The sequence below is a fragment of the Capsella rubella genome, unplaced genomic scaffold (genome assembly GCF_000375325.1).
Source record: "Capsella rubella cultivar Monte Gargano unplaced genomic scaffold, Caprub1_0 scaffold_8, whole genome shotgun sequence".
NCBI lineage: Eukaryota > Viridiplantae > Streptophyta > Magnoliopsida > Brassicales > Brassicaceae > Capsella > Capsella rubella.
The window spans coordinates 7,198,308-7,218,868 of NW_006238916.1; the positions used below are offsets into that span (position 1 = coordinate 7,198,308).

The 20,561-nt window shown below is 36.6% G+C and overlaps 9 protein-coding genes across 13 annotated transcripts; 3 read left to right on the forward strand and 6 right to left on the reverse strand.

Annotated features, from left to right (window-relative positions):
* Nucleotides 1–1,564, reverse strand: LOC17876755 (E3 ubiquitin ligase BIG BROTHER). Its single transcript, XM_006281530.2, has 6 exons — nucleotides 1,375–1,564; nucleotides 1,091–1,161; nucleotides 801–938; nucleotides 560–711; nucleotides 352–460; nucleotides 1–234 (listed from the first exon to the last, which is right to left on the reverse strand). Exons 1-6 carry the CDS (start codon nucleotides 1,406–1,408, stop codon nucleotides 202–204), a joined length of 537 nt encoding a protein of 178 aa, XP_006281592.2. The 5' UTR covers nucleotides 1,409–1,564; the 3' UTR covers nucleotides 1–201.
* Nucleotides 1,565–2,656: 1,092 nt separating this feature from the next.
* Nucleotides 2,657–3,494, forward strand: LOC17875494 (protein 108). The gene is made up of 2 exons (XM_006281932.2): nucleotides 2,657–3,296; nucleotides 3,413–3,494. The coding sequence occupies exon 1, from the start codon at nucleotides 2,978–2,980 to the stop codon at nucleotides 3,266–3,268; it is 291 nt and encodes a 96-aa protein (XP_006281994.1). The 5' UTR covers nucleotides 2,657–2,977; the 3' UTR covers nucleotides 3,269–3,296; nucleotides 3,413–3,494.
* A 1,238-nt stretch (nucleotides 3,495–4,732) lies between these two features.
* LOC17875141 (homeobox-leucine zipper protein HDG7) lies at nucleotides 4,733–8,130 on the forward strand. The gene is made up of 9 exons (XM_006282037.2): nucleotides 4,733–4,792; nucleotides 4,933–5,171; nucleotides 5,259–5,376; nucleotides 5,457–5,960; nucleotides 6,053–6,154; nucleotides 6,233–6,445; nucleotides 6,880–7,039; nucleotides 7,134–7,489; nucleotides 7,591–8,130. Exons 2-9 carry the CDS (start codon nucleotides 4,942–4,944, stop codon nucleotides 7,957–7,959), a joined length of 2,052 nt encoding a protein of 683 aa, XP_006282099.1. The 5' UTR covers nucleotides 4,733–4,792; nucleotides 4,933–4,941; the 3' UTR covers nucleotides 7,960–8,130.
* Nucleotides 8,076–9,598, reverse strand: LOC17876912. The gene has a single exon (XM_006282139.2). The coding sequence runs from the start codon at nucleotides 9,542–9,544 to the stop codon at nucleotides 8,183–8,185; it is 1,362 nt and encodes a 453-aa protein (XP_006282201.2). The 5' UTR covers nucleotides 9,545–9,598; the 3' UTR covers nucleotides 8,076–8,182.
* Nucleotides 9,599–9,697: 99 nt separating this feature from the next.
* Nucleotides 9,698–10,494, reverse strand: LOC17876877 (3-hexulose-6-phosphate isomerase). The gene has a single exon (XM_006279461.2). The coding sequence runs from the start codon at nucleotides 10,393–10,395 to the stop codon at nucleotides 9,778–9,780; it is 618 nt and encodes a 205-aa protein (XP_006279523.1). The 5' UTR covers nucleotides 10,396–10,494; the 3' UTR covers nucleotides 9,698–9,777.
* Nucleotides 10,495–10,555: 61 nt separating this feature from the next.
* Nucleotides 10,556–12,673, reverse strand: LOC17875712 (protein phosphatase inhibitor 2). Of its 3 annotated transcripts, XM_023782381.1 has the most exons (5): nucleotides 12,572–12,616; nucleotides 11,880–12,004; nucleotides 11,609–11,721; nucleotides 11,097–11,273; nucleotides 10,556–10,999 (listed from the first exon to the last, which is right to left on the reverse strand). In XM_023782381.1, the coding sequence occupies exons 3-5, from the start codon at nucleotides 11,622–11,624 to the stop codon at nucleotides 10,761–10,763; spliced, it is 432 nt and encodes a 143-aa protein (XP_023638149.1). In that variant the 5' UTR covers nucleotides 11,625–11,721; nucleotides 11,880–12,004; nucleotides 12,572–12,616; the 3' UTR covers nucleotides 10,556–10,760. The 3 variants fall into 3 exon arrangements, with proteins under 3 accessions (XP_023638149.1, XP_023638141.1, XP_023638146.1); XM_023782373.1 differs by lacking the exon at nucleotides 11,880–12,004 and having other exon boundaries at nucleotides 12,572–12,673; XM_023782378.1 differs by lacking the exon at nucleotides 12,572–12,616 and having other exon boundaries at nucleotides 11,880–12,511.
* A 164-nt stretch (nucleotides 12,674–12,837) lies between these two features.
* On the forward strand, nucleotides 12,838–14,996 carry LOC17874790 (ADP-ribosylation factor-related protein 1). Of its 2 annotated transcripts, XM_023782359.1 has the most exons (7): nucleotides 12,838–12,926; nucleotides 13,379–13,518; nucleotides 13,608–13,748; nucleotides 14,148–14,256; nucleotides 14,333–14,394; nucleotides 14,482–14,585; nucleotides 14,684–14,996. In XM_023782359.1, exons 2-7 carry the CDS (start codon nucleotides 13,426–13,428, stop codon nucleotides 14,790–14,792), a joined length of 618 nt encoding a protein of 205 aa, XP_023638127.1. In that variant the 5' UTR covers nucleotides 12,838–12,926; nucleotides 13,379–13,425; the 3' UTR covers nucleotides 14,793–14,996. The 2 variants fall into 2 exon arrangements, with proteins under 2 accessions (XP_023638127.1, XP_006282112.1); XM_006282050.2 differs by lacking the exon at nucleotides 12,838–12,926 and having other exon boundaries at nucleotides 12,961–13,518.
* Nucleotides 14,962–15,696, reverse strand: LOC17876860 (chromosome transmission fidelity protein 8 homolog). The gene is made up of 3 exons (XM_006282265.2): nucleotides 15,538–15,696; nucleotides 15,262–15,448; nucleotides 14,962–15,151 (listed from the first exon to the last, which is right to left on the reverse strand). The coding sequence occupies exons 1-3, from the start codon at nucleotides 15,688–15,690 to the stop codon at nucleotides 15,141–15,143; spliced, it is 351 nt and encodes a 116-aa protein (XP_006282327.2). The 5' UTR covers nucleotides 15,691–15,696; the 3' UTR covers nucleotides 14,962–15,140.
* A 161-nt stretch (nucleotides 15,697–15,857) lies between these two features.
* LOC17875930 (methyl-CpG-binding domain-containing protein 13) lies at nucleotides 15,858–19,945 on the reverse strand. Of its 2 annotated transcripts, none has more exons than XM_023782348.1 (7): nucleotides 19,793–19,945; nucleotides 19,435–19,569; nucleotides 18,424–18,522; nucleotides 18,125–18,271; nucleotides 17,879–18,005; nucleotides 17,588–17,788; nucleotides 15,858–17,486 (listed from the first exon to the last, which is right to left on the reverse strand). In XM_023782348.1, exons 2-7 carry the CDS (start codon nucleotides 19,501–19,503, stop codon nucleotides 16,126–16,128), a joined length of 2,004 nt encoding a protein of 667 aa, XP_023638116.1. In that variant the 5' UTR covers nucleotides 19,504–19,569; nucleotides 19,793–19,945; the 3' UTR covers nucleotides 15,858–16,125. The 2 variants fall into 2 exon arrangements, with proteins under 2 accessions (XP_023638116.1, XP_006279589.1); XM_006279527.2 differs by having other exon boundaries at nucleotides 19,675–19,945.
* Nucleotides 19,946–20,561: the final 616 nt, after the last annotated feature.

The following is a 20,561-nucleotide window of genomic DNA, read 5'->3' on the forward strand; positions in this document are numbered from 1 at the left end:
ACAAATATTTTATGTATAATAATATGTTTGTGTACAGTTGTCTATCTGTACAGATATATGAATAGTAAAATTGGGCTATTTTACTAATTATAAATAGTAAACGTAATATATCGCAAATTAAGTTTCAAAAACGTACTAAAATGCAAATTTTCCCTATTTAAAATACATTGTAATCATTATTATCGGTTTAATATATATGTATTAAAAAACTTCGCGTTTACAAACGCAGCAAACCTGCATAAACAAAACAATATCATTTTCATTTAGAATATGTTAGAATGTGTTTAATTATGCATATCAGAAACAAAAAAAATATAGGTTGTGTTATTGTATAAAACATTCTATACGTACCCTGTTTTCTTTAAACCAACGTAAAATGCAATCCTTGTGGTAGATATGTTTACATGGCAAAGTGATCATCTTATCTCCCTTCTCATAGTCCAACAAGCATATCGAGCACCTAAGATATTATCCAAAACCAAATCAAACCAAGATGAGATTCATGGTTTTCTAAGCCAAAGCTTGTAAACTTATGTGGATTAATATATAGTGATCGTACTGAGTATCATCGGCGACAAACTTATTTTTCTTTTGCCACCACCACCTAAATGTGGGTTTCTTCCCATATCTATGAGTTTGTAATTTGGAGATTTTCCACTGCGGTAAGCCGTTACTTCTGTCTACCACTGATTCACCTAACTCATTCGAACCCTGCTCATGCATAATAGTGAGAGTAAGTTGTCTTAATATGTTATCATGAAATAGAAGGATGAATCATGTTGGACAGAGTACATATATACCTCATAAGCAATAGTGTCGATATCGAAATTGTGAGTACTATGTACTGAGATATCTGAAGAACTACGTCTAAGTGTAGACGGGTCCGGGGAACTATGACCATATCCATAGTTACCATAGCCATAAAACCTTGCACTCGTCTAGTATTTTAATAACAAGCCAATAAAAAATATGGATATAATTATTAGTTGTCAAGTTCTAGAGCTATTGACATAATGTGTGCTTTGTAGAACTTGTAAATGAAAAAAAAAAAAAAAACACAATCAGTCATTATAATTAGGGTTGTAGATACCCTTATAATTACCGATGGAAGATCATGTTGGTGATAGTACGGACAAGGACAGTAAGGACATTGAAATCTTCCTATAAGTGAAATAGAGAAACGAATCAAAACCAAAAAAACAGCATTAGATCTTACATGATCAAACCGGCCTATGTTACAGGTTTCGGTCCTAACTCCTAACTAACATACCTAGTTTGATCGATTCACATCAAGACGATTCAGACAAAATTATTTACATATATAGAGTATGACAGTATGTATTATATATTATACACATGTAATTAATTATTTACCTACACAAGTACATTGAGCATGAGGGCAAAACATTGATGTACTTTGAAGATGGCCAAAAGATTGTCGTTGTCGTTTAACGATGATTAGTTGGTGCGTCAAATTAAGAGAAAAATGATGATTAGTTGATTTTGAAGTTTCTTATGATCAATATAAAAGGACTATTCACGGTATCACACCTTGATCTTTGTCATCTCCGAACAATTTATTTATAAATGAACATATTTAAACTTTTGCATGCGAGCTATTTTAAGTAATAGTGAAATCTAACAATGATTATATCAATTTAAAAGTTATTATATGAGAACACATGTTAATGTATTGTAAAGTAGAAATTGTTATGATATGGATATCATTTTTTTTTGGTAGTAATGATATGGATATCATTATCATATCAAAATCTTATATTAATTATATGTATGCTTTAAAATCTAGAGAAATATATTTTTTCTAAATTATTTTTTCTCAATTGAATGATTCCATGTAGTAATTATAATCATTTGCATTTAATTTGGATTAATAGTTATCTAGAAAGATATGTGTGTATTGATGATGTTTATAAAAGCTTATCTCAAATAAAATATTTTTAAAAGAAAAATGTGATTTCAATGCATAAGTTTTTATCTTTCATCACTTTATGTTTAGTAAATATATATATAAATAATAGTCCATGGTTACAAACCTTATTTGAGAGGATAGTTAAATTAATTAATTTTCCGTTAATTAAATTAAGTTTCTCTTCCACTTTTAGGGACTCTTTAGATCTTGTTGCAATTCATCTTTTTCCAATTACCATTTGTTTGCTTAGGGATTGAATTGATGTTTTGATTCAAGAATGTGTATGCTTCCATTGTTTTTATCTTTCTTTGGCATGGGATCATAACAAGGATTATGCTTCATGTATCTACACATTCATTGTGAAATGAATACATAATAACATTCTTATAAAAAAAAAAAGGCTAAATTAATTATAAACACTCATCAAAAAAATATATGGTTATCATTTATAAAAGGGTATGTATGTTATTCTTGGATGTGGTTCCAACTTGATTGGATATGGATTGGTAATTTAGGCCCTTATGTATTAGAGTTCTTGGATCTAATTAACTCTATAGAAGGATAAGTAAAATGTTTTTTTCTGGTTGTAAAATATAAAATTAAAAGCGTTCTATCTCAAAATTCAAGGGTTTTCTAGATTAATTGAGCTACCAAACGTTCCACACCTTCGTTAATACTTAATACAAACACATTTTTTTAAATAAATAAACTAATTCGATCGTTTCTTGTAGTGATATTACCGAATACCATATCCATATGTATATGTACATGTATCAAGAAAACATCAATAAGGAATCACAGATCACAAGCATGCATATTCTCTCACTCCCACACACACTGACACACAAAAAAAAGCTGCAGCTTAGCGTGATCTCTCTCATTAGGTAGCTCACAAGTAACGAACCTAGAGACCCTCTTCACCATATGACAATCCAATCCTCTTCCACTCTATATAAACATCAATAACACTTATATAGAACAAACAAACAGTACCCAAACATTCTCAAAATCATACTTTCACATAACACATAAAAGATAAAGAAGAAGATGGCAGACTCGTCCAGCTCTTCCAAGTCGATCATCATGAAGGTGGCAGTGATGGTGATCATGCTCGTTGTGGTTGCAACAACGGTGGTCAATGGACAGAGCTGCAATACACAGCTGAGTGGACTGAACGTGTGTGGTGAGTTTGTGGTTCCAGGAGCTGACAGCAGGAACCCGAGTGCCGAGTGTTGTAATGCTCTTGAGGCAGTGCCAAACGAATGCCTTTGCAACACGTTTCGCATTGCATCTAGGCTTCCTTCTCGCTGCAACATCCCTACACTTTCCTGCAGTTGATATGGGATATCAATCCTTGACGTTATATGTACGTACGAGCATACCATATCACTATATCATTAAAGTTTAATACGCTATGTATATTTATAATTTTATGTATCTAATATAACATCTCTCTTAATTTTTGTTGTTGTAATTCTTTAGGAGAAGCATAGAAGGAGATGGATATATATCTAAGACTAAGAATAAAAACTCGGAGTTTGAGTTGTTGTTTTTCTTTCTTCTTTTTGTTCGTTGCTGTAAAACCCAATATAATGGGTTTGGAATAAATTAAAATGAATAATACTGAAGTCAAATTATAATTTCTTTTGAATGGTTTATAACTAAAAAAATAAAAAGAAAAAAAAAACTTGAATGGTTGAACTTTACGTTGATAAATGAATCCTACATGCAGGTCTAGGAGGTCCTAAAACCAAAAAGGGAAAGAAGGTTGCTTGTACATGAATGAAACTATTAAAAGTAATATTTTTAGACTTCAAACTCTATACATTGGACATTGAGGGCATTTTACCAGGCTTCTAATTCTAAAATCTACTATAATTTCTGTTTTTTTAAAAAGTGGTAGACTTCTACATAATAAAATCACTTATCTAGTATAGAAGAGATGATAGAAATCTTGGTAATTAATTCAAAATTGTGTGTAGTCCATGGAACATTTCAACATTTACCCTAATCATGTGTGAAATCTGAGAGTTGTATGGATAATAATTACTTTATCATTCATGGACCTAGAAGCATGTATAAATCTAGCAAAGTTTTATCATTGTAGTTGTGTCTGTAGATAATTTTCATGACTACTTTTAGTTTTAGCTTAGCAATGCTACCAGAAAACGCGTGTGACTTTAACAATACTATAATTAGGGCGTCCAGGTCGAACTGCTCGGCGGACAACACGAACTCGGGCCACACGCTCATCTCCCTCTGTCGTCTCTCTTTATATATTTGTCAACTTCAAAAAAGACTCTTTAGATTATCAATTCAAGAAAGACTCTTTTACATTAGTTTACATTAGACTCTTTTAAGGGTATTCCTCGTATTTTAATATCTTTATGTTGCAGTTACCCATAGTTAAAAGTTAAATAATTTAGAATTGGTGAAGAGTCAAACTAGATCTTTTTAGGCTTTCTCAAGGCTTTGTTAATTTGTCAAAATCTTGAGGGAAAATGACAAAGAAACAAAACCATTTGGTCAAATTAGAAGCTTTTTTCTTTTGTTTTGTTTCTTGGTCTGGTCTGAGTAAAATTAGGGATTCGTTTTTTGTATTTTTCACCTTTCTATAATATTCTTCTACAGAAATTGGGATTAAAAAAGGTCAAAAGGTGTATATATAACCTGAGCTTTTTGGGACCCTTTGAGTAAAATATAGTCAAAGAGAGAGACAAAAACAGAGTTTTGAACAAAAAGGAGACAAGTCATATGATATAACAGAGGAGATACACACCTTTCTCTTTTCATTTTGCTGATCTTATTCTTACGTTCGACTTGTTTAGTCGTCAGAATATTTCCTGTCTACTGATTTGAAAGGTATGAAACTTGATGAACAAGCAAAGTTAAACACTGAGAAGAGTAGAAACAATGACAATACAAATAATTCTTTTATCTGTTTTGTTCTTTTTATCACTCTATAACTTGAGATTATTTGTCTGTTCTCTTTTTGGTTGCAGAGAGGGGAAATGAATGGTCATCTTGATGTTGATATGTCTAGAGGAGATTTCAATCCAAGTTTTTTTCATGGAAGGCTTAAAGATGATGAGTTTGAGAGTAGATCGTTGAGTGATGATGATAGCTTTGATGCAATGTCTGGTGATGAGAGTAAACAAGAAGAGCAACGTCCTAAGAAGAAGAAGAAGAAGCGGACGAAGTACCATCGGCACACTTCTTACCAGATTCAAGAGCTCGAATCGTAAGTTTTCAAAAGCATCTATCTTTTTGCATTTTTCATCACGGTTTGTTTTTTGAGATATGAACTGTTTGCTGTTTCTGAGTGTAGTTTCTTCAAAGTGTGTCCTCATCCTAATGAAAAGCAAAGGTTGGAACTTGGGAAAAAACTTACTTTGGAGAGTAAGCAAATCAAGTTTTGGTTTCAGAACAGAAGAACTCAAATGAAGGTACTTTATCTGAAAGTTTGTGATTTTGATTGTAAAGTTATGATTTTTATGGGAAAGTTGTTGTTTTTTTAATTGACCAGACACAACTAGAGAGGCATGAGAATGTGATTCTCAGACAAGAGAATGAAAAGCTGCGTGTAGAAAACGGTTTCCTTAAAGAGTCAATGAGAGGTTCTCTATGTATAGACTGTGGTGGAGCAGTTATACCTGGTGAGGTTTCATTTGAGCAGCACCAACTTAGGATTGAGAATGCTAAGCTTAAAGACGAGCTGGATAGGATTTGTGCTTTAGCAAACAGATTCATTGGTGGGTCTATTTCACTTGAGCAGCCTTCAAATGGTGGGATTGGCTCACAGCATTTGCCTATAGGGAATGGCTTCAGTGGTGGAACTTCTCAGATGTTTATGGATCTTGCCATGGAGGCTATGGAGGAGTTCTTGAAGTTAGAAGAATTGGACAATCCTTTATGGAACTCAAAGAGTGAGAAAGAATCAATGAACCATAACGAGTATAGAAGCAGTTCAAGAGAAAGTGGTTTAGTTCTCATCAATAGTGTGGCTCTAGTAGAAGCTCTTATGGACACGGTATGAGAAGCTCGTATACTCTCTTAAACCGGTATTTTATCGATATCACACTTAATGATAAACATCTCATCTTTGCTTTTGGATTGTTACAGAACAAATGGGCAGAAATGTTTGAGTGTATTGTCGCAGTTGCATCAACCGTTGAAGTGATATCCAACGGTAGTGATGGATCTAGAAACGGCTCACTTCAGTTGGTATGTTTCTCAAGAACCACAAAGATTATTATATATTTTGGCCACATTGCTAATTCAATGATCTTTTGTTTTGGACAGATGCAAGCAGAGTTCCAAGTGATGTCTCCATTAGTTCCAATCAAACAAGAGAAGTTTCTTAGATACTGTAAGCAACATGGGGATGGTTTATGGGCGGTGGTTGATGTTTCTTATGATATAAACAGAGAAGATGAGAACTTAAAGTCTTATGGTGGCTCTAAGAAGTTTCCTTCAGGTTGCATCATACAAGACATAGGCAATGGTTGCTCCAAGGTAATTTGATGTCATAGATCTGCGTGAGATTTTTCTTGTATTGTTTATAGTGAAGTAGTAGTTTAATTAGTCTTGTAAACTAATAACTAATGAGTCGACAAATTAGCCTGAGAACCTGAAGCCTTTCTGTATATCTTATCATAAAACTCTAAAAGATTCCTTTAAGAACTATTAAACTGATATCAAAAGCTTCATTTTTCAAGGCAAATCTTGCTTCTTGTCTGGGCTAAATCTAGGCTATACAGTATATATAATTTAAAACAAAAATATCTTGTTTTGTTTACTTATATCGATGGAAACTTTTGGTATGTTGATCATCTTGGATTAGATGAATCTACTGTGTAACATTTCTTAGTAAAAGGGGTTAATTATTACTACTGGGCACAAACTCAGTGTCCCACACATTTGGTTTAACACATAGAGACTTCTAACAGGTAACATGGATAGAACATTTAGAGTATGAAGAGAGTCACATCAATTCAGTTTACCAACTGCTTGGTTCTTCGGTTGCGTTAGGCGCAACCAAATGGCTCGCAACTTTACAAAGACAATGCGAAAGCTTCACGAGCCTTTTGTCTTCTCAAGATCACACAGGTTTTCTCTCTTTCTTGTTCTTTTCTCTCTGCATTTGAATCTTGAAGTGTTTAAATTTGAAATAGAGAAATCATTCAAGAATGTTTTCTGATAGGTTTGTCACTTGCTGGAACTAAGAGTATACTAAAGCTTGCACAGCGTATGAAGCTCAACTTTTACTCGGGCATAACTGCTTCTTCAGTTCACAAATGGGAGAAGCTTAATGCTGAAAACGTGGGACAGGACACAAGGATACTAACTAGGAAGAGTTTTGAGCCGTCTGGTATTGTCCTCAGCGCTGCAACGTCTCTGTGGCTACCGGTGACTCAGCAGAGACTTTTCGAGTTTCTGTGTGATGGTAAATGCAGAAACCAGTGGGATATTTTGTCTAATGGTGCGTCAATGGAAATCACGCTTCTTGTCCCAAAAGGGCAACAGGAGGGAAGCTGCGTCTCTCTTCTTCGTGCGGCTGTGAGTTTAATAATTCTTCTGAATCTCTGTTCTTGGTTCTAATCTATTCATTAAATTCCAAATAGACCTGTTCTTGGTTACTGATTAGACATATTTTGCAGGGGAAGGATCAAAATGAGAGCAGTATGCTAATCTTACAAGAGACATGGAATGACGCTTCTGGTGCACTGGTGGTTTACGCGCCTGTTGATTTTCCATCTATGAATGTTGTAATGAGCGGTGGGGATTCAGGTTATGTGGCGCTTCTCCCATCGGGGTTCTCGATATTGCCTGACGGATCCTCATTGTCTGATCAGATCGATACCAATGGCAATCAAGAAAGCAAAGGATGTCTCCTGACTGTAGGATTTCAGATCTTAGTGAATAGCCTACCGACTGCAAAACTCAACGTGGAATCTGTTGAAACTGTTAACAACCTCATCGCATGCACCATTCACAAGATCAGAGCCGCTCTTCGTATACCTGCTTAGCTAACTTTCTAATCTTGTGTCTCTGTCTGAAACATTTTGTCAGAATGTAGGAGAGACAATATAATATTTTGCATTTTGTGAGCGTAGGAAAATATGAGACGAGTAGCAAGTAGAAAAAACAAACGAATGGACCAAAGTTTATATTATGCAAAACTGATTGGTTGTTGTGTTTCTGCCATTTTCCTCTGATACATAAAAAACAGTGGGAAAAGCTACAGACTTCTCAAGAAACATACAAGACACCACGACGATAAAAGACAAGACTTGCTGATGTAAAACACGTCCAAACAAATAGTACCCACCAAGACATCAGCAAACCAACTTGTTTAATGAAATCGCTGCAAGGCAAAGAACCACATACCAGTTGAGACACAGCAAACGAGCTCAGGTCGATCTGAGACAAGCCGAGGAAAAGAATCACAAGGACAGATGGCGCCAAAAACTGCAGAGCGACAAGGCATAAGTAGTGGTTGTGAAGAAACATCTTTGCCCGGCTAAAGTCCAAATCAGGAGTTTTGCTTCCATGCAATCTCTGATACCAAGAGAGAACTGCTTCGTTCAAAAACATCTGAAGGTTAGGACGAACCGCCATGGCTTGCAGTAAACCCGAGACTAACAAACACAGTACCCGAAACTTAACAAAATCATCACTCGACATGCCTACATTACCAACCAACCCAATTTGACCACTTCTAGTTCCAGCATTATCACTTCTCTTCACTAGAATCTCTGCCAACGGATGAATCCAAAGCAACGAAGTGAAAACCGATACGATATAATTCACATATAGAACCATTCTCCCGAACCATCCACAAGAAATGATCGACAAATTACTCCTAATCTGATCAGTTCCAATCCAAAACGACCTTGCACTTCTTCCAGCAGGCATATACAAGAATCCACAAATACAAGCCATCGAGAACGAGATCACAATGCAGCAGAAGGCATCAACAGACCCCAATTGAAAATCAAACCCCTTTGGGAAAACACCAGCACTGATTATAATCCCAAACACAAAACCTAAAACCCCAAAAATCAAACTCAACTTCTTCTCAGATTTCTTGGAAGCAGATCTCTCAATCGAGATCTTACCCAAAGCAACGAACACCTTACACAAAGCTATAAACCCGAGAACAAGCGGAAACATCAATCCATTCCCTAAAACTCCATGACTATCCTCTACACCCAAGTAGTAATTAACGAGAAAGCACGAAACAGCTAAGAACAATAACACGAAAAGCGAATTGTACTCTGTGAAATACATCCGAGATCTGAGATGATCTTCATCGAGCTTAATTCGAAAGATCTGAGCATTGCTTTCGTCGAATTCGGATTTATCTTTGGATCTGTTCCTTCTTCTCACTTCTACGTTAGACTTCGGATCGTCGGTGCTCGATGGTCTTCGAATCGCGGGTCTGAGTCCATTTCCGGCGCTGTTTTGGCCGAGATTTTCAGGTTGGATGTAGGTACAGAGTCCATGGAGGAAGATGATTGAGATTTTCACGAATGATAGGATTAGTGTTAAGATGAAAGATAGTAGGATTTGAAGTGTGAGATTCCTGTAAGTTCCAAGAATCTCAAGCATTGTTCTTCCCTTACTCTTTTCTTCACTCTGTTCTTCAATGGTGGAAGAAGAAGAAGAAGATGTATAGTCTGATTTTGTTTTCCAGATTTCGAATCTTACTTTTAATTGGTAAAGACCCAATGGGCTTTTTAAATACCCATTATCCATGATATCCTTATTCTTAAGTTATAATCTTACAAGCAGTTCTAAACTGGAATAGCAAAACAACACGGCGTGCTAAACAAAACCTTACGTCACTCAAGGTTAGTGTGACGAGCACGTACCGACTCGGGAGTCTCAGACAAAACCTCACTTAACTTGTAAACAACCATCTCAAACAACACAAACAAAGCTCCTTCATATACACTCCCCATCGGCAACAAAGGTCTCTGTCCTATCTCCGCTGCATCACTACTGTCACTAGCCATAGTTTGAGCAGGAACATAACACACTTCTGTCGCATGTTTCACACAAGAACCTGTCTCTGGCAGAGCTGTAAGGAGAAGAACTTTAGCACCGTTGGATTTAGCTACGGAGCAAATCGCATCGACGGTTGAGAATCCTCCAGGACCAGCTGAAGCGATGAGGAGATCAGATGATGAGATTGGTGGTGTGGTCATGTCAAAGACTAAGTGAGCGGAGAGACCAAGGTGGAAGAGACGCATCGCGAAGGCTTTTAGCATGAGTCCTTCTCGTCCGACACCGTAGAGGAAGATACGAGAGTTGCGGTTGCAGGAGATTGAGGTGAGCTCTGTTACGAGGAGATCTAGTGGTGGTGGATATGGAGAGGTTGATGTGGCGAAGACGGAGGAGATTTGATTGCAGATTTGTGAAGATAGATTCGCCATTTCTTGAGTTTTCTTGTTCGCCATTGTTGTGTTTGATAATTCAGTTTTGACGGTTTATGTATCCGTCATCTTCATTCGTGCAATTTGAACCACATTTATGAGTTCCGGTTTGGTTCGGTTTATATGTCTAACAAAGAATACAATACATGGATAATCAAAACAGAATGACCATTGAAACATGAAAGAACAAAAGTGACTGTAAGCAATTGTATATAAATGGTATAAAGACAAATAACATAATTTCAGAATTTTGATGGGTTTTTTTTTCTTCTTCTTTCTTTTTTTCAGAAGGATTCAAGTAGATATAAACCCACATTAGATTGAGATAGAGAGCTCTGTAAAGCCTGGACCAGAGTATACAAATTTGATTGAACAGAGAGGTTTTGATATTAACTTGGGGATGAAGATGACTTCTCTGATACAGTTGTGCCTGCAGCTAACTCTTTCTGTGCACCTTTAGTGTGTCTTGAGCTTGTTGCTTCTGATTTACTGCCTTTTGCAGCATCATCCTCTTCCTCTTCTTCTTCGTAGAAAGACCCTGAGGATCTCAGTTCCTTCACCTTGCGAAACTCGTCGTAATGTGCTTTTCTGTGTGCGTTGAAACGTGCATTTTTCCCATTTTCGGAACCTGTGTTTTGCACACAAAAACAGTAAATACATATGGAGATGATCTAATAAAAGAACCTAAAACATGGCAGTATATTTGTTTGGTTTTTGAGGAGGACCTTCTTCATCTTGATCCATTGGATCTGCTTCTTCTTCATCAGACGAGGTCCAGCCACCACCACCAGAACCCTGGCTGGAAGAAGCTGCTGCATCATTAAGACTGTTTCTCAGTTCTTCCGCACGTTGCATATCATCAACGCATTCATCAAATGCTCTTCCTCTAGGAGACAGAGAACCTGGCACAAACAATCAGGAAACAACCAAAGAAAAAGGTATGTTTAAATTATTTTTCACGGATTAGAAAAAATGAGAACTAATTCAAGCTAATCTTACATCTAGAATGACAGATATTCAAATCAAAAATCCAGTAGCAGGGTACAAGGTTTCCCCCAAAAGAGTAGTAATCATCCTACTTGCAAAAACCATTTTCACTTACGCTATGTTTTATATCTTATCAACAATATATGCAAACATCTCATAATCAAATATATGTATGCTCAGACGTTTATTATAAGTTGTGTGCAACTGTGCATATACGCATATAAACCAAGAAAAAGAGAAATAGACAAACCATCATCATCAATCATCGGGTGGTACGGTGTCTTTGGTTCAGTAATCTTCTGCCTAACAGGTTTGTTAGATTCAATCTCCACTATATTAGCTTCATCCCATTGTACACGCCCCCTGCCATAAAAACGAACATCCTTAGTGTTGCACAAGAGAGAGAGAGAGAAAGAGTAATCCCAGAAACTATACTAGATTATACACTGATCATCTCTCATTACAGAAGAAGTCAATATCTAACCCTTTAACTAAAGACAGTAAAGTTCCCAGAATCTTACAGTTAACAATTCTGCTGGAACATGAAAATCCATGAACATTTTACACAATAAGACCTCCCTCTTCCATTTCCTTTTCAATGGGGGTAGTAGAGAAAGATCTGTTTTACGCTTCCTTCATAAAAAGACTGCCATAGAAGGCTTAGAACTTCATATCTATGGATATAGCATCCCTCCACATAAATGAACACAGCCCATTGGCTCCAGAACTGATCTTGATCTAAACACATGCAAGGTACAGTTCTGATGCAACAAGCTAACAAAAACTATAGCCACAAACGAATGAAAATTCTAAAGAGAAGAAACATAATTCAGGCTAATCCAGCTAAACATACACAATGGTATAGGTTACCACTCAAAATCACAAACCTTTAAAAGACAATGACGCAGTAAATAGTATCTATCTATGCCAGGATCATTGAGCTCAAGCAAACAACTCCTAACTTATCAAATTCGCTGAGTAATGATTTCAATCAAAAAGGGTTTTAGCTCAGAGAACCAATTGATATCAAAAAGGGTTTTCGTATCACTTTCCTCAATCCTTCACTCAGATTAAGAACATCAAATACACAGTAAGAAACCCTAGGCTACGTTTGGTTCTACAGAGACCGAACTAAAACCAAAGAGAGATCTTTTGTGGCGCATATCAGAAATTCGAACTAAGAAGAAACCATCAAAACAGTAAATTTCGTTACCTCTTTGGTTCTGTCATCTTCTTCAACCTCCAGCAACTTTTTTTTTTTTTTTTTGGTCTCGATCGCAAGTTTGTGTTCTTCGCGTGCGGAGAGACTCGATTAGACACGGCGGTCAATGAAGAGATGTAATAGAAGCCGTCCGTTTATTTGACTTTGACCACCAAAGCGGTCAGATATCGCCACGTGGTATACTCTAAGCCCGTTGGATTTGATCAAGCGTGTGAAGAGTGAGGTAAGGGTAGTTTTGGAATTTAGCTTTAGAAGTTTTTTTGAAGACGATCGAATCGAAGACGGAGTGCAAAAACCAACAAGTTTCGATCTTTCTTTAGTTCTTCTCTCGAGATCTTCAGGAATTGTAAGGATTTTTATCGAATCTTCGTTTCTTGTTTGTCACGATGGCGGAAATGAATCTATTTTTGATGATTTTACCATGTTCGGGAGCTTGTATTGATTTAGTTCATCACTCACTAAGCTAATTTTGATCTCTCTGATGTGCAATGGGAATGGGTCTTAGGTCTTGGTGATACATGGTTTTTTTCTTTGATTCATTAGCTATTTCAAGATCTAATCTTTTAGTTGCTATGTTGTTTGAAATTGAAACCCTTTGTGATTCAAAGTGGTTTTGGTGATTTCAGAACAATAGGACTTAGGTAGATTTGGTATTGCATTTTTGGGTTCTTGAAACTGTGAATTAGATCCGGGAATGTGTGTCAGATCATGGAGTCTTGTGATATCTAATTACTTGTTGATTCTTCTCTTAAGCTTACTGAAATTATGATGATAAGCTCCACTCTTATATTGGTTCAGCCAAGGGAAGATCAAAGTAATTAGAGAAGCTGAAGTAGGAGGAAGTCATGTTTTCTCTTATGGCTGGGCTATGGAGTTACATGTTCAGCAAGACTGAGTTTCATGTCCTCATTCTTGGTATCGGCGAAGCTGGGAAGACGGTAATGTCTTCTTCTTTTATCTCTTTTTTCATGTGTTACTTTTGCCTGGGTTGACCTCTGATATACTTGTCCATATTTCAATGTCTTAGACGTTTTTGGAGAAACTAAAGACGATATACTCAGTCTCAGAAGGTCTTCCTCATGATCGAATTGTTCCAACTGTTGGGCTAAATATTGGTCGTATTGAAGTTTCCAATGCTAAAATTGTGTTTTGGGACCTAGGAGGTCAGGTGAGTTGGAAATGCCTTAAATCATGTAATTGATTTATCATCTTTGTGCCTATATATTCGTTCATAGTTTATTCATGTTCCCTTTTGCTCTACTAGTCACCTATACCACTCTAGAGCATTTGTGTTGAGATGATATGAGTACATAAAAGATCCTTTTGAACTCTTCCTCTCTCTAAGTTAACATTCTTTTTTTTGGAAGCTTTATTAGCCTTTCTTGCAATAGATTCTTTCTAATTCTATTGAAAACTATCGATTGTTCTGAAACAAAACCCTGCTAATGAAAGCAGATCACATTTTAAGCCTATCGTAAACTTTAGTTTGTTTCGATTTACAGATCCTGATTGTGAAAAGGATCAGTCTTTCTAACCAAATATCTGAGCCTTTTCCTCATTATCGCAGCCTGGTTTGCGGTCGATTTGGGAGAAGTATTATGAAGAAGCACACGCATTGATATATTTGATCGATGCAGCCTGCCCAACACGCTTTGAAGATTCAAAATCTGCCCTAGGTATGTCTGTGCCCACAAGTTGAAATCAAACAAACCATTATGAAGCCAAAACTAAAATATAATTTGTCTTCACCAGAAAAATCCCTGCGGCATGAGGACTTGCAAGGAGCCCCGCTTTTGATATTGGCAAACAAGCAAGTAGGAAGTTGTTACTTTATCTGTTAGCTTAACTTCTCCAATGATATGTTGTTTACTGATAGTATTGAATCTGTAACCGATGAGCAGGATCTCCCAAACGCTGTGTCAGCTGAGGAACTGGGCCGATATCTGGATCTAAAGAAATTGGATGAAAGGGTTTATATGTTTGAAGCAGTTTCTGGATATGATGGGTTAGTAAACTCTTACTTTAAGCTACACACATGAATCTTACAGCCCTATAGAAACACTGGAAAGCAAGAAAAATTTAAACGTATGGTTTGGTGAGCAGGCGAGGAATCAAAGAAAGTATAGAATGGCTGGTTGGAGTGATGGAGAGAAGCAAAAGAACCGAAACATTAAGAGCCCGTACAGGGTACGCTCCCGTGCCAAATGCATAGACACGAAAAAGGAGTGGCAAACTCAACTGTCCAACCAACTGGTTTCCGTTGCAAACATATGTAGATAAGAACATACCAGAATCCTTGCATTATTTTGGGTTAGCATCAAATCACATGATGAGTAGGACTAGTAATCTCCTTATTTACCTCCTTTTACTAATGTTATGAATTCAGTCGAGATTTTGAGATCATGATTCCATTTCAGTGACCCCTTTTGGACTGCAAACCAATAATGTAATCAAGTTTCTTGATTTGCAAACTCAATCAATAGAACAAAACAGAGACTACATAGTTTAACGCTTTTTCAGATAGGAAACAAGCAGAGACAATGAAGCAATAGAGAGGTTTTCAACTTGTTCCTGAAACAGAGTAGAAAAAGCGACTCAGAATTCAGAACTATCTGACCAAATTTTAAGGCTAGAAGTTTTCATAAATCAAGAACAGAAGAGAGAGAGAGAGAGGTTGTTACCAGAAATGAGAGGCTTAGGTCTGGTCTTAAACAAGATTTTTGTTCGTATAATCCCAACAACTTCAAGTTCCGTTCCTTTTCCTGAATCTTCATCTAATTGAAGCTTCTTCAAAACCAGTAATGGCTTCTTCAGAGTCACCTTAGAGCCTATGAGTTCATGGTAACCCACCGTGAAAGTGTACGTTTCCTGAACCGATTGAACAATAAACAAATACAAGATCATCAAACTCTGGTACGATTAGAGAAACTGATATAGGACGAAAGAAAAAACAAAACCTGCGACGATTCGGTATGACAGAGCCGACCGATCTCGAGATTCTGAATAGAACCTTCGAACGAAGCTTGAGTCTCAACGACTCCTTGAAGTTCTACGATCGCCCACTCGCTACACTCGTCTTCTCCACATCTACACTTTACTCGAATCTCCATCTTCTTCTTCTTTCGTCTCCGATACATTTACTTTATTATGTATATATAGATTTTTTTGGCGGAAAGCAAGAAACTTTCGCGGGCTTTTTTCGTTTGAGATGACGTCACCATCATCTTCTTAAATCTGATCGTAGTAATGAACAGAAAAGCTCAATTCTTCTCCAAACTTGAGTTCTAAAAAAACTTATCTTTCAAAAGAAACGATTAAACAACCATTGTTACAGAGAAAAAACAAGATCATTGGGGGTGGTTAGGAGTTTCTCCAGGTTCTGTCGATACACAAACTAATACATATGTATTTACAGAACATGGCTACAAAAGTAGAAAAGACTAAGGCATTTGCACATGGATCTTACAATATCACCCATGGCGTTATCAACACCCTAATATACGAAAATGTCCTAAAACACTACAGGTTTTTATTTCTTCTTGTTGTTAGTCCTTAGATAAAGATTGTGCACACAAGTCTCCTTTACCCACCACAGTCTTGTTCTTTTGTTGAGCCAAATGATCACAGTTGCTTTGCCTACCTCCTGGTTCTGGTGTTGCTGCTGTGGCAATCGTCGTTCCCTCTGTCTTTGATTTCACATCTGGTTCATCTAACCCTATTGGGATGGCGCCTGTAAGAGTTTTTATAGCAAAGTCGATACATGGGTCTTTCCAGATATCCGCACTCGGGGATGCACCTGGATTTTCAGAGCATGTGTTAACGTTTCCAGGAGTCTCTGGGATAAAGGAGACTCCTTCCTGCTTGGTGTGATTGTTAATGTGATCAGAAGAGATTGCTATGGTGTTAGGAAGACGCAGCGATTCTCCTGTCAAAGTTTCGATAGCAAAGGCGATGCAAGGATCTTTCCAAAGATCTGCAATGGTCGAGTTATATGCCGAAGAGAAGCTGTTGGTGTTCTTCTCCATCACTTCTGAGCATGCACCTCTTACGACAGATGAGTTAGGTAACTCATTGCCTAATTTATTTCTCCTTTGAATGGCATTACCACTATCACAAGGATGTGGATACTTTCCTTTATTTGAGGATCCCAAAGCCGAGATCTCAGTTGCTTTCACACTGGTGGCAAGTTTAGCATTTGGGCTAGACTGTCCCAGTCTTTTGCCTGCGGCTGTCTTCTCCCACTTCATTGCAGAAGTTTCGCAAGCCAACGGTGACACAGGCGACATTTCTTCCTTCTGCTTGTAACCATCAAGATGAAAAACTGGATTCAGTTCATATATTATCGGTGGTGTTAGCACTGTCTTCTTCTCTCTAGAAGGCTTTCTGCCTACTGATTTACGGATCTTTTTAATTCCCACTGCCATTTCTGCACTCACACGATTGTTGCTTGTAGGAGCAGCAGCAGCAGCATATGGTTTCTGAGAACAATCTATATTATGGCTTTTAGCTGGTTCCTTATTTAGGGGTACACCTGTCTCTTTCAATCCGCTGGTAGCAACAGGATTCATAGGTTGCTTGCACTTTCCGGCTGCGCCATCATCAGGAGGTATTATTTGAGGAGCTTTGGTTCCTGTCTTAAATTCAGGCGTCTGTTCATCATCAGGAGGAGGTACTCTTCGTTGAACTTTAGTTCTTGTCTTCAGTTCAGGCGTTGGTTCAAGCTCAATACCAGCTAATCGTTTTGATGTTCGCCGGGATCCACTATTGCTTAGCTCATTCGTCTTCACTTTAGCTTTACTCCTTGTAATCCGTTTTTTGGTAGAATCTTGTTCCTCTTCTTCCTTCATAACAGATTCCTTGATTGGTTCTTGTGACCTTGCACCGCTCAATCTGGAGTTTAGAGAATCTACAAATACAACCAACATAGAATAAATTGATGTACCCAAATCCTCTTGTTATCTCAGCCACACTACTCGAGTGGAATTTTGAAGTAGAGTATCTACATACCTTTTTCTGATTTTGCATTTGATAAAGACGGATTATTTCTTTTTAACTCTACGAATTCTTCATTCTTAATTGCTTTAGCTTGGCTCCTAGTAACCCGTTTCATTATGGGCTGCTTTTCGATAGGATCTTTCGCCTCTTCCTTCTTCTCACCATCCTCAAGAACTTGTGAGGTTATGATGCTCAAGTCAGAATTCATTTTACCTGCAAATTTAATCGAATATTGACATTTAACGTTACTCACTGCCTAAGTATAATTATACTTAGGCAAGTGGCAAAAGAATTTCTACTTACAATTCTTGGAAGGTTCATCAGATGAAGGTAGGTTTCTCCGTTTACTTTTTCTGGCATGAATACCTATCTTTTTCTCCTTTTCCAATAAATCATCAGCAGATCTCTTTTCCACATACTCCAGGCGAAGCTAATATAGGATGGAGAAAGGTTAAGAGTTAAAATTATCAGAAAATCAACTAGTCAGTAACTCAGCTATAGAGCTTTCCATTTAACTAACAACCACGAACAGGGGAAAAAAGAACTCACGATGGGATTTCCATTTCCGGAATCATCATCTTCGATACTGCTTTCCTTCACTTTACGTGCATAAATTCCAATATCACCAGTCTCAACATACCTTGACGCATCTTTGAAGGAGTGAAAGATATACCCACTTTTAGGGTCAATAAAAAACTGCAACAATAAAATCATGCAGATCCAAGAATCACATAAGAGTTTTTCCAAGAATTGAGCATGAAAAATGTAGGAGAAATTTGTCAAAAGACACAAAATGTTCTTTTGGGATCAAAGATAAGGAAAGCTGAACAATAGTAGAGGGTACAAACTGGATCTCTTCTAAGTTTACGGCCTGATCTGTTTGATATCTCAAGCTTCTTGATCCATCCTTCAGGTAAGCCTTTAGCTGCAGATTTCTCAACTATAACCTGTATCACTTAAACATAAAGAGTTTTTCTTTTTAAGAGACGTATAAAATATCAAATCTGAGGGATCACAAAGAACAAACTAACATTGTTTCCAAACATATAAACAACACAAAAACTCTCAGATTATATTATGTGCTTATGAACTTTCCTAAGAAATCTGATATCAGACCTCTCTCAATATGAATGTTGTTCTACTTAACCTTCCCATTGCATACGACGAGTGGTAAAAACGTTTTACGATTTATAGTTTTCCTACGAATATGGTGTGTTACAGCCAACAATCGAAGAAAGGAACAGATCAACACGCAAAAATGTTATTTTACAACCCATTTTCACGAAATCAATTGCTCAAACTATCTCAGCAAAGTAAGCAGATACATGTTTTTCACACCAGGTCAACTAAGAGTCAAATCACAAACTCAAGACAACTTTAGAATCTAACATCGCCAATTGATTCAAAAGTAAAAACAGAGCATTTTCTCCAAAGCCACAGAACTATGAGTACAACCAATGGAGTAGAAAATGTAGCTTCATAAAACAAAGCTTCGATCAAAACCACAAGCTACGAAGTTTATCCATTTTCAGAAAGGCTATGCATTGAAAGCAGGCGAAATCATTAAACATCTTCTCTTTTCCTAAAAGCTATTGCATGCAGGAGAAAATCATCAAAACGGCACAAAAAGATCTCACCTTTTTTCCATTATTACGCAATCATACAATCAGATACTGAGAGTGAGTGAGATAGACAGAGAGATAATCAATGAAATCTGACACTTCACTTAAGATACCACAAAAGAGCTAAAATCAAAACCATTCAATAACAAGAACCAAACATGCATAAGACAATCAAGACAGAGAGATTCATGACACAGCAAAATCAAATTAAGAATTGGAATTCAAACTCATAATCACCTTATCCTTTCTCCCATTCTTCCTTACTCTGATCTCCACTCTCCGCTCAGAGATCCCTTCACCCACCATTGCTCCACGCCTGAAAACTCACCTTCCTGTCACCGTAAACCCCCACTTCCCTCTCTCACTTGAACCCTTGATTGTAAACAAAAAACGATTTCTCAACTCAAAACGCCAAAACCCATCAAGAATTCACCGTAAAGCAACACCAAGAGTCCTCAGAGGTTATAAAGAAGGAACCTTTATAACATCAGATTGTGTGATTTTGGGAATGTATCCTGTCTCCACTAAGGGCAATAGAAAAAAAAAATAGGTCTTTTTTTTTAATTGGGAAGAAGAAGAAGAAGAAAGGGTTTACATTACACGTGTAGTGAAGGAGGTTTCATGGTGATTCCCGATTTGAGAGGCTAAACGAAAAACTAAGTCCACCACCACACCTCAGCACACGCGAGTCTTCTGGCTTAACGCCTCTCTTCTCTATTTGCTAATGTAGCTCTCATTTCTCCCATTTTATTCTCATCTACTGTTGTTATTACCTTTTTCTTCTTTTTTTTTTTTTTTGTAATAAGAATCCAACTTTACACTGTTGATCAAATCTTTGCTTTAGTTTGGTAAATAAACTCTATTTATGGTTATGTTTTTTGGAAGTAATTAAAGTCTTTGTTGTTAATTTTGAGCAAAAATAATTGTTAATGTTAGTCTTAGAACTAGACTAGGTAATGTCCCGCGCATATGCGCGGGTTGTTTTATATTTATTTAATTATTTTAATTTATTTATTACTTATAAAAAATAGATTAAATAAATTTTAATGTTTATGACATTTTTACATTTTATTTATTTAAATCATACAATAGAAGCATACATCCATATCTTTTGAATTTATTCGTTGATTAATTGTTCAATTAATCAATTTTGATAGTAATTTTCTTTAGTACTTTAAAGTATTTTTTGATAAAACAATAATATTGTTAATGATAAAAATAGGAATGATATTCGGAGAATTTAAAAAATACCCCTTTAAAAATACCACTTTTTAAATTTACCCCCTTTTCAAACTTTATCAAAACAACCACTAAAATTGTTGAAATTTATCCAAATATGTGTGTAAACTTATAAATATACACAA

Bases quoted from the DNA above. Each gene is read 5' to 3' on its own strand.
- LOC17875930 (XM_023782348.1), bottom strand. From the start codon at position 19,503: ATGGTGGGTGAAGGGATCTCTGAGCGGAGAGTGGAGATCAGAGTAAGG. The intron at 18,272-18,423 runs GTTTGTACCCTC...TTATTGTTGCAG, and splicing joins GTAAACTTAGAAGAGATCCA to TTTTTTATTGACCCTAAAAG. The intron at 17,789-17,878 runs GTAAGTAGAAAT...TTAAATTTGCAG, and splicing joins TGATGAACCTTCCAAGAATT to GTAAAATGAATTCTGACTTG.
- LOC17875494 (XM_006281932.2), top strand. From the start codon at position 2,978: ATGGCAGACTCGTCCAGCTCTTCCAAGTCGATCATCATGAAGGTGGCA.
- LOC17876755 (XM_006281530.2), bottom strand. From the start codon at position 1,408: ATGTTTTGCCCTCATGCTCAATGTACTTGTGTAG. The intron at 1,162-1,374 runs GTAAATAATTAA...TTTCACTTATAG, and splicing joins TGCTCAATGTACTTGTGTAG to GAAGATTTCAATGTCCTTAC. The intron at 235-351 runs GTACGTATAGAA...TTGTTTATGCAG, and splicing joins GTTGGTTTAAAGAAAACAGG to GTTTGCTGCGTTTGTAAACG.
- LOC17876912 (XM_006282139.2), bottom strand. From the start codon at position 9,544: ATGCTTGAGATTCTTGGAACTTACAGGAATCTCACACTTCAAATCCTA.
- LOC17876877 (XM_006279461.2), bottom strand. From the start codon at position 10,395: ATGGCGAACAAGAAAACTCAAGAAATGGCGAATCTATCTTCACAAATC.
- LOC17875712 (XM_023782373.1), bottom strand. The intron at 11,274-11,608 runs GTTTGTCTATTT...TGTTTGTGCCAG, and splicing joins CCCGATGATTGATGATGATG to GTTCTCTGTCTCCTAGAGGA. The intron at 11,000-11,096 runs GTCCTCCTCAAA...TGCAAAACACAG, and splicing joins AATGGATCAAGATGAAGAAG to GTTCCGAAAATGGGAAAAAT.
- LOC17876860 (XM_006282265.2), bottom strand. From the start codon at position 15,690: ATGGAGATTCGAGTAAAGTGTAGATGTGGAGAAGACGAGTGTAGCGAG. The intron at 15,449-15,537 runs GTTTTGTTTTTT...CAATCGGTTCAG, and splicing joins GTCATACCGAATCGTCGCAG to GAAACGTACACTTTCACGGT.
- LOC17874790 (XM_023782359.1), top strand. From the start codon at position 13,426: ATGTTTTCTCTTATGGCTGGGCTATGGAGTTACATGTTCAGCAAGACT. The intron at 13,749-14,147 runs GTGAGTTGGAAA...TCATTATCGCAG, and splicing joins TTTGGGACCTAGGAGGTCAG to CCTGGTTTGCGGTCGATTTG. The intron at 14,586-14,683 runs GTTAGTAAACTC...TTTGGTGAGCAG, and splicing joins GCAGTTTCTGGATATGATGG to GCGAGGAATCAAAGAAAGTA.
- LOC17875141 (XM_006282037.2), top strand. From the start codon at position 4,942: ATGAATGGTCATCTTGATGTTGATATGTCTAGAGGAGATTTCAATCCA. The intron at 6,446-6,879 runs GTAATTTGATGT...GACTTCTAACAG, and splicing joins TAGGCAATGGTTGCTCCAAG to GTAACATGGATAGAACATTT. The intron at 7,490-7,590 runs GTGAGTTTAATA...CATATTTTGCAG, and splicing joins TCTCTCTTCTTCGTGCGGCT to GGGAAGGATCAAAATGAGAG.